General features: G+C 42.3%; 2 protein-coding genes and 1 non-coding gene across 3 annotated transcripts in view; 1 reads left to right on the top strand and 2 right to left on the bottom strand.

Moving 5' to 3' along the window:
* LOC117504562 (oxysterol-binding protein 1-like) overlaps nt 1-4,773 on the bottom strand; it is a 27,116-nt gene extending 22,343 nt beyond the window's left edge. The window contains exon 1 of the mRNA XM_034164015.1: nt 4,645-4,773. The gene's annotated coding sequence lies outside the window, so the exon portion shown is untranslated. The remainder of the gene's footprint in view (nt 1-4,644) is intronic.
* trnar-ucu lies at nt 274-361 on the bottom strand. The gene is given in 2 exon segments: nt 274-309; nt 325-361. It is a non-coding gene; the product is annotated as a tRNA-Arg (tRNA).
* Nucleotides 4,128-14,799, top strand: coro1b (coronin, actin binding protein, 1B). The gene is given in 17 exon segments (XM_034164019.1): nt 4,128-4,615; nt 8,107-8,312; nt 8,428-8,550; nt 9,386-9,515; nt 11,047-11,228; nt 11,304-11,423; nt 11,543-11,569; nt 11,571-11,597; nt 11,599-11,650; nt 11,775-11,897; nt 11,900-11,918; nt 12,031-12,088; nt 13,544-13,610; nt 13,613-13,832; nt 13,834-13,873; nt 13,977-14,037; nt 14,040-14,799. Coding segments are annotated over 16 exon segments (1,512 nt in total). The 5' UTR covers nt 4,128-4,615; nt 8,107-8,108; the 3' UTR covers nt 14,099-14,799.

Here is a 14,799-nt window from a genome sequence, read left to right as displayed (position 1 = left end):
CAGCAGTTGAAGAGTAAGTTTATTCACTATGCCAGCTGTCACCAGATTACAAATAACAAATTGAACCAGCATAGAATTTTCCAGAAGATTCCAAAATTTGATGCAATTACTTGTAAAAACTTCTGAAGAACTTTGAAAATCTAACACTGAATATAAACTTAAACACTGATAAGACAAACAGTTTAGTAAGTTAACATAACGATTGCTGGAGTCATTTAATATTACCATTTCAAGCGTACACAAACAAATATAATATCTAAATAAATATAAAAGCGACTCCGGTGGGACTCGAACCCACAACCTTTGAATCACTTCTACACTGCCTAGAAGTCCAATGCGCTATCCATTGCGCCACGGAGCCACCTGTGGAAAAAATGCCAATATATCGTTCTTGACGTTAACCGTTTTTTTTTTTTCCCTAACGTCCCAAATTTTGTAAATACAACGTCTACAACTGTATCGTAGTTACGTGTTATAATTTGTAATAGGTGAGGTACACGGTACGAAAATTCAAAAGAGTAGTTTTCTGAAGTGTTTCGAAAGTGATTCAAAAAGATTCAAAATGGCCACTGAAACAAACGTTTCCGTATATCCACCACAAGACGGCGCTAACGCTCCACGCGCGGCTTTGTTTTTGTTCGTTGTGAGTTGACTGTTCACCATTTAATTTGTAAAAAGGTATATTTGTAATAAAGTTAAATACACACGCGTTAAACGTATTTACGGATATTATCCCACAAATAATCATCTTTAAAAGCGTTCCAGTACTACATTTTCCACAACTGATTTTATTAACAACTACATTGGCCATTATTTGTTGTATTTTGGACGGTTATGTTTTGTTTTTTAACATAATTTGTGTTGTTTAATTCCACGTTGACAAGTGTTCATTTAAAACACATGGAACCAAATTTAAACTCTGATATTTAAGGCTCGTAATATAACATCATAATTAGATTACGAGTTTACATTTCCTCCCTAGTTGATTTTAGCGCTGTTTAGTGTAATTATTATTATTATTTTTTAAATATACTCAACAAAAATATAAACGCAACACTTTTGGTTTTGCTCCCATTTTGTATGAGATGAACTCAAAGATCTAAAACTTTTTCCACATACACAGTATCACCATTTCCCTCAAATATTGTTCACAAACCAGTCTAAATCTGTGATAGTGAGCACTTCTCCTTTGCTGAGATAATCCATCCCACCTCACAGGTGTGCCATATCAAGATGCTGATTAGACACCATGATTAGTGCACAGGTGTGCCTTAGACTGCCCACAATAAAAGGCCACTCTGAAAGGTGCAGTTTTGTTTTATTGGGGGGGGGGGATACCAGTCAGTATCTGGTGTGACCACCATTTGCCTCATGCAGTGCAACACATCTCTTTCGCATCATCCGTGAAGAGAACACCTCTCGAACGTGCCAAACACCAGTGAATGTGAGCATTTGCCCACTCAAGTCGGTTACGACGACGAACTGGAGTCAGGTCGAGACCCCGATGACGACGACGAGCATGCAGATGAGCTTCCCTGAGACGGTTTCTGACAGTTTGTGCAGAAATTCTTTGGTTATGCAAACCGATTGTTTCAGCAGCTGTCCGAGTGGCTGGTCTCAGATGATCTTGGAGGTGAACATGCTGGATGTGGAGGTCCTGGGCTGGTGTGGTTACACGTGGTCTGTGGTTGTGAGGCTGGTTGGATGTACTGCCAAATTCTCTGAAACGCCTTTGGAGACGGCTTATGGTAGAGAAATGAACATTCAATACACGAGCAACAGCTCTGGTTGACATTCCTGCTGTCAGCATGCCAATTGCACGCTCCCTCAAATCTTGCGACATCTGTGGCATTGTGCTGTGTGATAAAACTGCACCTTTCAGAGTGGCCTTTTATTGTGGGCAGTCTAAGGCACACCTGTTCCCTAATCATGGTGTCTAATCAGCATCCAAACCATCAACATGTTTATTAGACCCCATTCCTGCCAGGCTGCTCAAGGAAGTCCTACCATTATTTAATGCTTCAATCTTAAATATGATCAATCTATCTTTGTTAGTTGGTTATGTACCACAGGCCTTTAAGGTGGCAGTAATTAAACCATTACTTAAAAAGCCATCACTTGACCCAGCTATCTTAGCTAATTATAGGCCAATCTCCAACCTTCCTTTTCTCTCAAAGATTCTTGAGAGGGTAGTTGTAAAACAGCTGACTGATCACCTGCAGAGGAATGGTCTATTTGCAGAGTTTCAGTCAGATTTTAGAATTCATCATAGTACAGAAACAGCATTAGTGAAGGTTACAAATGATCTTCTTATGGCTTCGGACAGTGGACTTATCTCTGTGCTTGTTCTGTTGGACCTCAGTGCTGCTTTTGATACTGTTGACCATAAAATTTTATTACAGAGATTAGAGCATGTCATAGGTATTAAAGGCACTGCGCTGCGGTGGTTTGAATCATATTTGTCTAATAGATTACAGTTTGTTCATGTAAATGGGGAATCTTCTTCACAGACTAAAGTTAATTATGGAGTTCCACAAGGTTCTGTGCTAGGACCAATTTTATTCACTTTATACATGCTTCCCTTAGGCAGTATTATTAGACGGTATTGCTTAAATTTTCATTGTTACGCAGATGATACCCAGCTTTATCTATCCATGAAGCCAGAGGATACACACCAATTAGCTAAACTGCAGGATTGTCTTACAGACATAAAGACATGGATGACCTCTAATTTCCTGCTTTTAAACTCAGATAAAACTGAAGTTATTGTACTTGGCCCCACAAATCTTAGAAGCATGGTGTCTAACCAGATCGTTACTCTGGATGGCATTTCCCTGATCTCTAGTAATACTGTGAGAAATCTTGGAGTCATTTTTGATCAGGATATGTCATTCAAAGCGCATATTAAACAAATATGTAGGACTGCCTTTTTGCATTTACGCAATATCTCTAAAATCAGAAAGGTCTTGTCTCAGAGTGATGCTGAAAAACTAATTCATGCATTTATTTCCTCTAGGCTGGACTATTGTAATTCATTATTATCAGGTTGTCCTAAAAGTTCCCTAAAAAGCCTTCAGTTGGTTCAGAATGCTGCAGCTAGAGTACTGACGGGGACTAGCAGGAGAGAGCATATCTCACCCATATTGGCCTCTCTTCATTGGCTTCCTGTTAATTCTAGAATAGAATTTAAAATTCTTCTTCTTACTTATAAGGTTTTGAATAATCAGGTCCCATCTTATCTTAGGGACCTCGTAGTACCATATTACCCCATTAGAGCGCTTCGCTCTCAGACTGCAGGCTTACTTGTAGTTCCTAGGGTTTGTAAGAGTAGAATGGGAGGCAGAGCCTTCAGCTTTCAGGCTCCTCTCCTGTGGAACCAGCTCCCAATTCAGATCAGGGAGACAGATACCCTCTCTACTTTTAAGATTAGGCTTAAAACTTTCCTTTTCGCTAAGGCTTATAGTTAGGGCTGGATCGGGTGACCCTGGACCATCCCTTGGTTATGTTGCTTTAGACGTAGACTGTGGGGGGGTTCCCATGATGCACTGTTTCTTTCTCTTTTTGCTCCGTATGCATCACTCTGCATTTAATCATTAGTGATCGATCTCTGCCCCCCTTCTCGGCATGTCTTTTTCCTGGTTCTTTCCCTCAGCCCCAACCAGTCTCAGCATAAGACTGCCCCTCCCTGAGCCTGGTTCTGCTGGAGGTTTCTTCCTGTTAAAAGGGAGTTTTTCCTTCCCACTGTGGCCAAGTGCTTGCTCATAGGGGGTCGTTTTGACCGTTGGGGTTTTTCATAATTATTGTATGGCCTTGCCTTACAATATGGAGCGCCTTGGGGCAACTGTTTGTTGTGATTTGGCGCTATATAAGAAAAAAGTTGATTGATTGATTGATTTTGGTATGGCACACCTGTGAGGTGGGATGGATTATCTCAGCAAAGGAGAAATGCTCACTATCACAGATTTAGACTGGTTTGTGAACAATATTTGAGGGAAATGGTGATATTGTGTATGTGGAAAAAGTTTTAGATCTTTGAGTTCATCTCATACAAAATGGGAGCAAAACCAAAAGTGTTGCGTTTATATTTTTGTTGAGTGTACATCTCTTTTGTCTTCTGCAGGTGTTGTGGCGGACAACAGCCCCTGAACGCACCATACCACTCTTGTCTCCTTTGGCTCTTTGATTTATGTGGCGTGCGGAAAATTCGGGCGATTCTGCTGCTCGACCAATCAGCAGCATTTGAAAATGAGCTCGAGCCAAAGACCGGCGGCGTCCCTTTCCGCCGCATCAGTCCGGGCTCGGTTCGGTTTCGCCGCGCGCCTCTAAATGTAGCATAGCATGTAGCATCACCAAAAATGCACTATCAAGTCAGGCTTTTAATAATACTCGATTCATTGCTGACTAAGGAGCAGGAGTGCAGTTTAGAATAAGAGTTTGCTAATTATTTTTATTTATTTATTCATTTTTAATGCACGTAATTTGCTTTCGGCCTGGACGAAAGAGAGGATTAAATTACTGCTGCTGACGGCGGATTGTTTTTATTGGCCTCCTCTTGTCACATCCGAGACTTTGCTGCTGCTTTTCCGATTTAAAAAAGAGGTCACCTAGAAGCCAGGTATTGTTGTGTTAAGTATTATTACTCACCTCATGATAGAAATGTCTCATTTGTGGGATTAAGTAAGAGCTCTTTGACGGTAAAGCCGCCTTTCTTCGTAATGGGACGCACCCAGTTCTCCCTAACAATAGTAACCCAATAATACGGCTTTATAATGTTGAAGCTGTTTTGTTATTGTTACATTATACCAGCAAAATTAGTATTTGCATTGGCAAGTCTGGTATATGAAGTTGCTGCTTAGCTTCCTAGTATACTGTCACAGTCAGGTCCGTAAGTATTTGGACGAGGCACTTTTTTTAAAAAAATTTGTACACACCACCACAATGGAGTTGAAATGAAACAATAGAGATGTACTTGAAGTGCAGACGTTCATCTTTAATTCAAAAGGTTTAACAAAATATCACATTAACCACCATTCAAGAAGGAGACTTGGTGAGGGAAGCCTTCAAGACACCCATGACAGCAAAGAGATATGAAGAGTTGAGATGCAAAGCCTTATAGGTCTGTTTCACTCAAAATGGGAACAATGTGATTCAAACAGCAAATTAGAGCAAATGCGTAAGTGAAGCTTTACATCAATTAATTGAAAAATGTGTTCAAATTGTTTAATATTTTGCAGATGGATTGCGACTGATTTAGCTGCATCCATGTTGGCCTCAACTACAAATTTGTGGTTTTGGACTTACAGCAGTTTGTATCCAAGCTATTCATATACAACCCCTGGCAAAAATTATGGAATCACCGGCCTCGGAGGATGTTCATTCAGTTGTTTAATTTTGTAGAAAAAAAGCAGATCACAGACATGACACAAAACTAAAGTCATTTCAAATGGCAACTTTCTGGCTTTAAGAAACACTATAAGAAATCAAGAAAAAAAGATTGTGGCAGTCAGTAACGGTTACTTTTTTAGACCAAGCAGAGGAAAAAAATATGGAATCACTCAATTCTGAGGAAAAAATTATGGAATCACCCTGTAAATTTTCATCCCCAAAACTAAAACCTGCATCATATCACATCTGCTCGTTAGTCTGCATCTAAAAAGGAGTGAACACACCTTGGAGAGCTGTTGCACCAAGTGGACTGACATGAATCATGGCTCCAACACGAGATATGTCAATTGAAACAAAGGAGAGGATTACCAAACTCTTAAAAGAGAGTAAATCATCACGCAATGTTGCAAAAGATGTTGGTTGTTCACAGTCAGCTGTGTCTAAACTCTGGACCAAATACAAACAACATGGGAAGGTTGTTAAAGGCAAACATACTGGTAGACCAAGGAAGACATCAAAGCGTCAAGACAGAAAACTTAAAGCAATATGTCTCAAAAATCGAAAAATGTACAACAAACAAATGAGGAAGGAATGGGAGGAAACTGGAGTCAACGTCTGTGACCGAACTGTAAGAAACCGCCTAAAGGAAATGGGATTTACATACAGAAAAGCTAAACGAAAGGCATCATTAACACCTAAACAGAAAAAAACAAGGTTACAATGGGCTAAGGAAACGCAATTGTGGACTGTGGATGACTGGATGAAAGTCATATTCAGTGATGAATCTCGAATCTGCATTGGGCAAGGTGATGATGCTGGAACTTTTGTTTGGTGCCATTCCAATGAGATTTATAAAGATGACAGCCTGAAGAGAACATGTAAATTTCCACAGTCATTGATGATATGGGGCTGCATGTCAGGTAAAGGCACTGGGGAGATGGCTGTCATTACATCATCAATAAATGCACAAGTGTTGTGTGGGCCGCCAGAAGAGGAGGTACTGCTGGCCCACCACCAGAGGGCGCCCTGTCTGGAGTGCGGGCTCCAGGCACCAGAGGGCGCAGCCGCCTCACAGGAGCAGCCAGGGTGACAGCTGTCACACATCACCTGGAACAGCTGTTACCAATCACCTGATCAGCAGGGGTACATCAGCAGGACAACGTCTCCACCTCTTTGCCGAGATATCGTTCTACCTGGAAGGTAACGTACCTCAGCTGACTGTTTTGACAGTATCCTTTGTGACTTTGTGCATTATATTGTGGACTGCTTTTCCAACGAGAGGTGGAGGTAGCTTTCCTGCCGTACTGATTCCTGGGTGCAAACGCATCCTCAGTTAATTGCTTTTTGTTCCTCGCCAGCAGTACCAGGTCCGACACGCGGAGGCAGTGGCCACCTGGGAGTTCGGGACTTGGCGGCTCCAGTATTCCCGGGGTCTGGTGGCGGAGGAAATCGTGTGGTTCCGGTTCTGCTTTGGACAGGCGTCTCCTATCTTCGAGCCTGCCCACACGACACCTCTGTGAATTGACTCTTGTCTATTGTTGCAATCTGTTGTATTTGTTGTGCACATTCACAACAGTAAAGTGTTATTTGACCTACTCCATTGTCCGTTCATTTGCGCCCCCTGTTGTGGGTCTGTGTACCTACACTTTCCCAACACACAAGTTTTATGTTGATATTTTGGACAATTGAAAGGATGTTTGGGGATGATGAAATCATTTTTCAAGATGATAATGCATCTTGCCATAGAGCAAAAACTGCAAAAACATTCCTTGCAAAAAGACACATAGGGTCAATGTCATGGCATAGGGTCAATGTCAATGAGCAGATCTGATTTGATGCAGGTGTTAATTTGGGGGATGAAAATTTACAGGGTGATTCCATAATTTTTTCCTCAGAATTGAGTGATTCCATATTTTTTCCTCTGCTTGGTCTAAAAAAAGTAACCGTTACTGACTGCCACAATCTTTTTTTCTTGATTTCTTATAGTGTTTCTTAAAGCCAGAAAGTGACTTTAGTTTTGTGTCATGTCTGTGATCTGCTTTTTTTCTACAAAATTAAACAACTGAATGAACATCCTCTGAGGCCGGTGATTCCATAATTTTTGCCAGGGGTTGTAGGCTGCATAACGTTGATTGGAGAAACTGGGGGATTCAGGTCTCTGGTCTCCCACGTGCATTCTAGCAAACTCACACTCACTCATCTTCAACCATTTACTTTAATTAAGGGTAACAGGGGTGGGCTGGAGTCTATCCCAGCAGTCATAGGGCGTGAGGCGAGGTACACCCTGGACAAGACACCAGTCTGTCGGAGTCATATCGACAGAAACACATTCACACCCATACACACAACTATGGACAACTTAAAGCTTCCAGTCCACCTAACCTGCATGTCTTTGGATGCGGGAGGAAGCCGGAGTACCCGGAGGGAATCCACGCAAACACAGAGCACATGCAAACTCCACAGAGAAAGGCCATGGGTGGGAATCGATCCCATGACCTTCTTGCTGTGAGGTAACAGTGCTAACCATTGAGCCACCGTGCTGCCCATTCTGGCAAACTTCTTTTGAAGAAAATCCTTATTGTAACTAGCATTTGCACTTGTAGATTTGTTTTGCTTCATGCAGTAATAAAATTAATAAGAGTGGGTAGTGCAATTTGGGGCTTAAATTTCTGTTGGGTTCTCTTTTAATTGCTTCCAGTTAATTCGCTTGTCACGTTCCAGATATGTCTTTTCGAAGAGGTGTGGTCAGGCAGAGCAAGTTTCGCCATGTCTTCGCCCAGGCATGGAAATCGGAGCACTGCCTGGATGATGTCAGAGTGTCTCGCGTAACATGGGACAGTCCCCTCTGTGCTGTGAACCCAAAATTCCTTGCCGTCATTGTCGAGGCCGGCGGAGGTGGGACCTTTCTGGTTGTGCCACTCAACAAGGTTCAACCTCTTCTTCACATTCCAAGATGAACAAACACTCAGTATTTACAAAATGCACCTCCCTGTTGAGTCATGTGGTCAGTGGCCAAAATTTAACAAGTTACTTGTTTTCCAGACTGGCAGAGTTGATCAGTCCTGCCCAACAGTGTGCGGTCATGCAGCACCTGTGCTGGACATCCAGTGGTCTCCGCATGATGACAATATAATTGCAAGTGCCTCAGAGGACTGCACGGTAAAGGTAGGTGTCACCTTTAAGGCTTTTTAATGGACTAGTTACTGCTTTATTAGTCAAGACAACAGGATGCAAAAGACAACCCAAAAATAACCAGAACTGACCTGCTGGGAGTGATGTACCCAAATGGTTTTTGGCCACTATGACTAGAAAGCAGGGCTGTCAAAAATCTGCAGAATTCCACGGATTTTGTCAAGGGGGGGTAGTGTTGTACTCTGCTGATGGTCTGTAATCGTGATCATCACAAAGGTAAGAAAATGGCTATCATAAAGCTTTTTTTTTTTTTACAACATCGTACAAGTTTTATAAATCCGCAGAAAAAAAATGCCCATGTCAGATTTATTTATTTATTTTTTATGACATCGTACAAGTTTTATTTACAGTACGTCGTAAAGCGAGACTGGTTGGTTGCTACGGCCAGGCTGTCGTTTCTGTGTTGTTCCATGTCTGACGCTTCAGTTCCGCTCCCGTTTCTTATGTTCTGTCTTGTGTCTCATTAAAGACGCTGTTCTTAAGCTAAAAGTAGCACGTGGGCATTGCACAGTTTTACAGCAATCAAGTTTTTAAAAGAAGAATTTTGCGGTATGTCGGTGTCACAGAGGGACATCGTACAGAGGGAGGAGGATGAGAAAGACAATGTCAAAAAGTTGGATAAGGATAACAATCAAGAATCTGTGGAATTGGCGCTGGCTTGAATTTGAAGTCGACAATGAGTATCTTCATGAACACATCTGAAAGATTAAAGAACTGGGAAAAGCAAATTTTCCTCAGATTTTACAATTTTTATTTCACATCCCTGAGAAAGTCATCTTTATTTACATTTGTGTGTTATTGTTTGTAGTTATGGCAGATTCCAGATGGCGGCCTGGCACGCCCAATGACCGAAGCCATTGTTACCCTTGAAGGACACAGTAAACGAGTGGGAATCGTGGCGTGGCACCCATCTGCCTTAAACATCCTCCTAACTGCAGGTAATACCAACCATCAATGACCATCAATATTACAGATTTGTCAACAGTTTAAATGTAATACTAAGACAGCCAAGGGTGCCAGTAATGCTTGAGACCTTGGCATGGAATAAATGTTTGATATGAAATAACAGCAAGAAATAAAGTGTTGTATCACCATCCATTTGTAAATAGTGAGAGTTTAAAGTCCAGCTCAGTGACAGCCAGTTCAAATGCTGCTACATTCTACAAGCAACAAGGAATTAGATTTACCTCAGCAGCGCTTCATAGTTTGCAATGCAATTTAAAGGACTGTGATCTACCTGAAGAATAATTGCACCTCTTCCAAAGCTGTTCGACGTTGATTTATTGTAGTAAAGAAGAAGGAGGACTGATATACACCTGTTGGTGCCGTGCTTATCCCCGAATTTCACAGCATGAAGCAGATCAGAGTCTACGATTCCCCTGGATGGGACAACACTCGGATGCAGTTACCTGTACTTCCCCAGGTCAGGCTGGTAGCCATTTACAGATGGGGAACTGGCAGAATGTAGATGAAGTGTCTTGTCCAAGGTCAGAGTCTGATAGCATGGCGGGAATCCAAACCCAGGTCTACATATTGGTAGCCCGGCTCATCCCGCTGGGCTGTCTACTTTACTGTAGTAAATCAAGCAGAATATTGTGAGTGGAGCAGGTAGATCAGTGGGTGGAGAGTTGGGCAGCCAGTATGTAGACCTGGGTTTAATTCCTGGTCACACTACCAGAGCTCTATGATCCCAGTCCACCCAATGGGTACTGACCTTGGGTGGGGAAGTTAGAATCTGGGGATAAGCACAGTTACCTACGTATATAGGACTTCCCCATATTTCTGCAATGTGAACAGCAATGAAACCATTTGTATTGGTGCACTTTGCACCGCCCCAAGGTTCTGCTGTTGGGTAAGAGAGATAGTTATTTTTTTTTTTTTGGGGGGGGGGGGGTGGGGGGGGGGGGGGGGGGGGGGGCTGTCAAACAAGGCTATATAGGGCTAAGGAGAGAGAACTTGCTTTTCTTTCTATCAAAGAAGTTCCAGAACTTATTCCTGCAATGGCTCTACAAAACACTGACAGGAGAGAGGTGATTGTTCTGCATTCTGTAAATCATGAGCTTCACATGGGTAAGAGACCATCCCAGCAGTGTTTCCAGCTAAACTGGATCAGGAGTTCAGGTAACTTTTAAAACACAGCTATGGCACTGGCAGGTATATTTATGCAATGTTAGTCATGTTATGAAGAGCAATGTTCTCATTCCATGAATTCCTCAGGACCAGTTGTCAAAAATGCTGTTTAAGGGTGATTATCTTTCCACTTTGAGTTGAATGTTTTTCAGCCTCATAGTATGAGGTGCATCTGGTCAAAAACATCACACAGTCCTGGTATTTGTCCAACAAGGTGCCTACAGAGTGTTTCAAACACAAGAAGGTTCAACGAGTCCCATGCCTATAGCATTTCCTGTGGTCCATCTGTTCCTTTACTTTATTTTCCATCTGGATGCCTTTGTCGCCCACTGGTCCCAGGCTGTGATAACGTCATCTGCGTGTGGAATGTTGGCACGGGGGAACTTGTATACCAGCTGAGTGATGCCCACCCAGACCTGATCTACAGTGTGAGCTGGAACAAGGATGGCAGTGCGTTCTGTACCGTATGCAAGGACAAGGCCCTGCGTGTCATCGACCCACGGCGGCGCATTGTCCTCAAGGTGATTCCATGTTTTCCAGAATTGTTATGGTTTCTTCTACATTGAGACTTCATCAGCTTCTGGTTGATCTCTCAGGTCAGAGAGAGAGTCCATGAAGGCACCAGGCCAATGAGAGCTGTGTTTCTTACTGATGGGAAAATTATGACCACAGGATTCAGTCGTATGAGTGAAAGACAACTTGCCTTGTGGGATACGGTCAGTCTCATCTGTCAGTCTGATGGTTATGCAGTAGGCAAGCTATTCCCAGTTTGTATCATGTAATATACACTCTAAAAAGTCTCTGAATTCTCAACCCTCTTGTTTGTACCTTACAGAAAGATCTCTCAGAACCGATGGCAGTAACAGGAGATGGATACAAGTAACGGGGTCCCTCCTGCCGTTTTATGACCCAGACACAAACATGGTCTACCTATTTGGAAAGGTATCATTTTGTATTGTGAATGCAGATTCTCAGCTTACATTATCTCCTCACTTAGTTGTCATATGTAATATTTGATTTTTTTTTTTTTTTTTTTTTTTTGTTTTTTCTTTTATCCTGGCTCTCAGGGGACTGCACCATCAGGTATTTTGAGGTGACGGATGAATCCCCATATGTTCATTTCCTCAGCTTATACAGCAGCAAGGAGCCCCAGAGAGGAGCAGGCTTTCTTAGTAAAAGAGGTGTGGATGTGAAAAATGCGAAATTGCCAGGTATATTTCTCTGTATATGCCCTCTTACCATCCTCTCGTGTATATTTTTGCAGTGGCATTCCAATTCTATGTTGAAACGGCTCACGGCTGAATTTTTCTTTTTTTTTGGTAGGTTCTACAAACTGCATGAAAGAAAAGTTGAGCCCATTTCTATGACAGTGCCGCGAAAGGTAGGACACCATTTACCTGCATTAAAAGTATTCCATTCATGCAGGAGAGTAACTATAGCAGGGGTGGGCAATCATGTGCCATGAAGGGCCAAGACATTGCAGGTTTTCTTTACTACCAATCACCTCAGTAGGTGATTTCATTGACAATCAGGTGTTTATGTTCAGGGGAGAAGCTCATCAGCAACTGACCTGCTGAGGTGATTGGTTGCAAGGAAAACCTGCAGTGTCTTGGCCCTCGCTGCCCACCCCTGAACTATAGTAATTAGCTTAGCAGTGTCTTTTTCATAGTGGACCCCTTTTTTGAGCGCCCACTTAGTGTGCTTTTAAGTTAAAAAAAAAAAAAATCTCCCAACTGTTCAGAGAGGCGCTGTGACGTCACTGCAGCACCTGCTAAGGCAAACGAGAGGAGAAGATTATTTGTGATAGTTTGTTACTCAAACTATATCACAATAGAGACAAAAAAGTCATCTGTGACAGCAGTTTGAACAGATGCTTGGGTCATTTCTCTATACGTTAGTTGTCAGCTGTTTATTGTTGCCATAGGAGTACATCTTGAAAGCATTTGTGGCCACTCACTCAGCACTTTTCTGCCAGAAACAATAAAAAAACAAAATGCTGTTTGGACACAAGACCTTAGAATTAACTATTGTTAACATCAACCAGTTAGCATTAGGTTTAATTGTATTTAGAGTGGCCATTCCCCCTAATACGTGACAACATGTGTTCACACATGCGTTCACACATGCGCATCCCAGGAGGTGACGTTTTATAACCGTGACAAACCGCCACGTCAAGGTCATGGTTGCCGACAAATGTGATCTAGTGTGTGTTTCATGACAAAACGTGCCGGACTTGTACCATGCGACATGCAGAAACATTCATAGCACATCCATAGTGGAAATTTAATACAATCTTGGTGCTTTTGGAAAACCTTGGAGCTATGTCTCGCGGCTTGTACGACAATGCTGCAGGCACCACGGAAATGTAAGGAATTACCGAAATATGTTAACGTTCACAGTGGAAGGAAGTAAATTTTCAAACATCAAGAATGTCACAAAAATGTGACGCAATGACAGAATATCCCAGTTCCAAACAAGCTCCCGGATCTTCTAATATTTTTTTAAGCTATGGACAAGGTTTGAAACTGTTACGTTTGGAATATAGACGTTAAAAATGGGTGGTGGCCGTGCTGGGAATCTAAAGCGTACCCACACAGCTTGTGTTTCAGGTGAGCTGAGCAAACACCACACAAGGATTCTGGGGTTATGAACATGTATAAAATTCCACGATGGAACACAAATGCCGCAATACTGGGTCGAGCAGAGTTGTATTTTTTACGGGCACATACTGAGCAGTACAGTCCCAACCAGATTTCCTGAAGTCCAGTAATATGTCTTAATTCCCCCACCCCAAAAAACCTTAATCTCTAATTCTGTCTCCATCTTAAATCATCAGTCAGATCTGTTCCAAGGAGACCTTTACCCAGACACAGCTAGCTTGGAGCCAGCTCTCTTAGCCGATCAGTGATCGCTGGAAAGGATGCACCGCCCCTGTTGGTGTCCTTGAGTGGTGGTTACGCTGCACCTCCGTCCAAGCACAGGGACAGCGTCCGAGCAAAACCCAAGCTGGTCTCACAGGACTCCGGGACTGGGGTCACCCCGGCTTCTGCAGGCAACGTAGCACCTCCAACATGTACCTCTACCGCCACGGAGGCAGAAGGAGAAGAAACATCCAGCCACAGCACCTGAAGACACTGACGGGAATTCTGAAAGACCGAAAAGAGAAGTGAGCTGAAGAAGTAAAGTGTAATTTTTTTTTTTTTTTTTTAATCATCCTTAAGGATGTGTCCTGACTTGATCCGGTCTTCTCTCTATGCTTCTGCTTTTAGGATGACCTGTTGAGCGAGTTGCTAGCAGAAATGAAGGCCTTGCGGGCTGTTGTCCTTTCTCAAACCAGCGAATTGAGTTACTGGAGAGGCAGCTGGCTCGCATTGAAGACGGGGACGTATGAGACCCTAGCCATTGTCGGCCATTTTTACTAATCAATAGACCATAGCCTTACTAGAGTTAATAATTTCTGAAGCTGTGTGAGTGGGAGGCTGTAGCGTAGGTTAAAGACTAACTGTGAATCACAGTGTCCTGCCACTAGATCACATACAGCAGCAGAAACGAGACCATGATTTCCTGTGAGTCTTATGAGCCTCAAAAAAAGTGGGGTGTCATCTGCATAGAATGACATTTAATTGTTTTCACAGCTTTGGTATTTGCAAACTTCACCAAATTAACTCTCAAGGTTATGCTACTCACGATAATATTAAAGCCACAAGTGACAAGCTATAGCAAAATAGTTTAACTGCAATATTATTTATTTTTTCTGTCTTAAGCACTCACAAAATTGTCCATTAGGGCTTTTAATCAGGTAGTTAAAGCTGCTTAACTGTGATGTCATATCGGATCACAAATTGTTGACTTATTGTGTGACTTTTGGACATACGTGATGCTCTGCGTAAGGTTAAAGGTCGGGAAATATCCTGTAAGTTATTTTGACTGATAATGTGAACGATACCTGTGTTTTAGTCGGTGTAGGCTTTGTGATTTTGTACCTCATGTTGTCAGGAGAGAAAAGTATCTTTGTGATGTCATAGAGACGGGTTTTCTGTAGTCATGAGGCCAAAATCATGACAATATTAGCATTAAGATATGTCTGCAGGA

Source organism: Thalassophryne amazonica, chromosome 23 (assembly GCF_902500255.1).
Source record: "Thalassophryne amazonica chromosome 23, fThaAma1.1, whole genome shotgun sequence".
In the NCBI taxonomy this organism is placed as follows: Eukaryota; Metazoa; Chordata; class Actinopteri; order Batrachoidiformes; family Batrachoididae; genus Thalassophryne; species Thalassophryne amazonica.
Note: the sequence above shows the minus strand (reverse complement) of the source record. Positions and strands in the feature narration are given on the sequence as shown.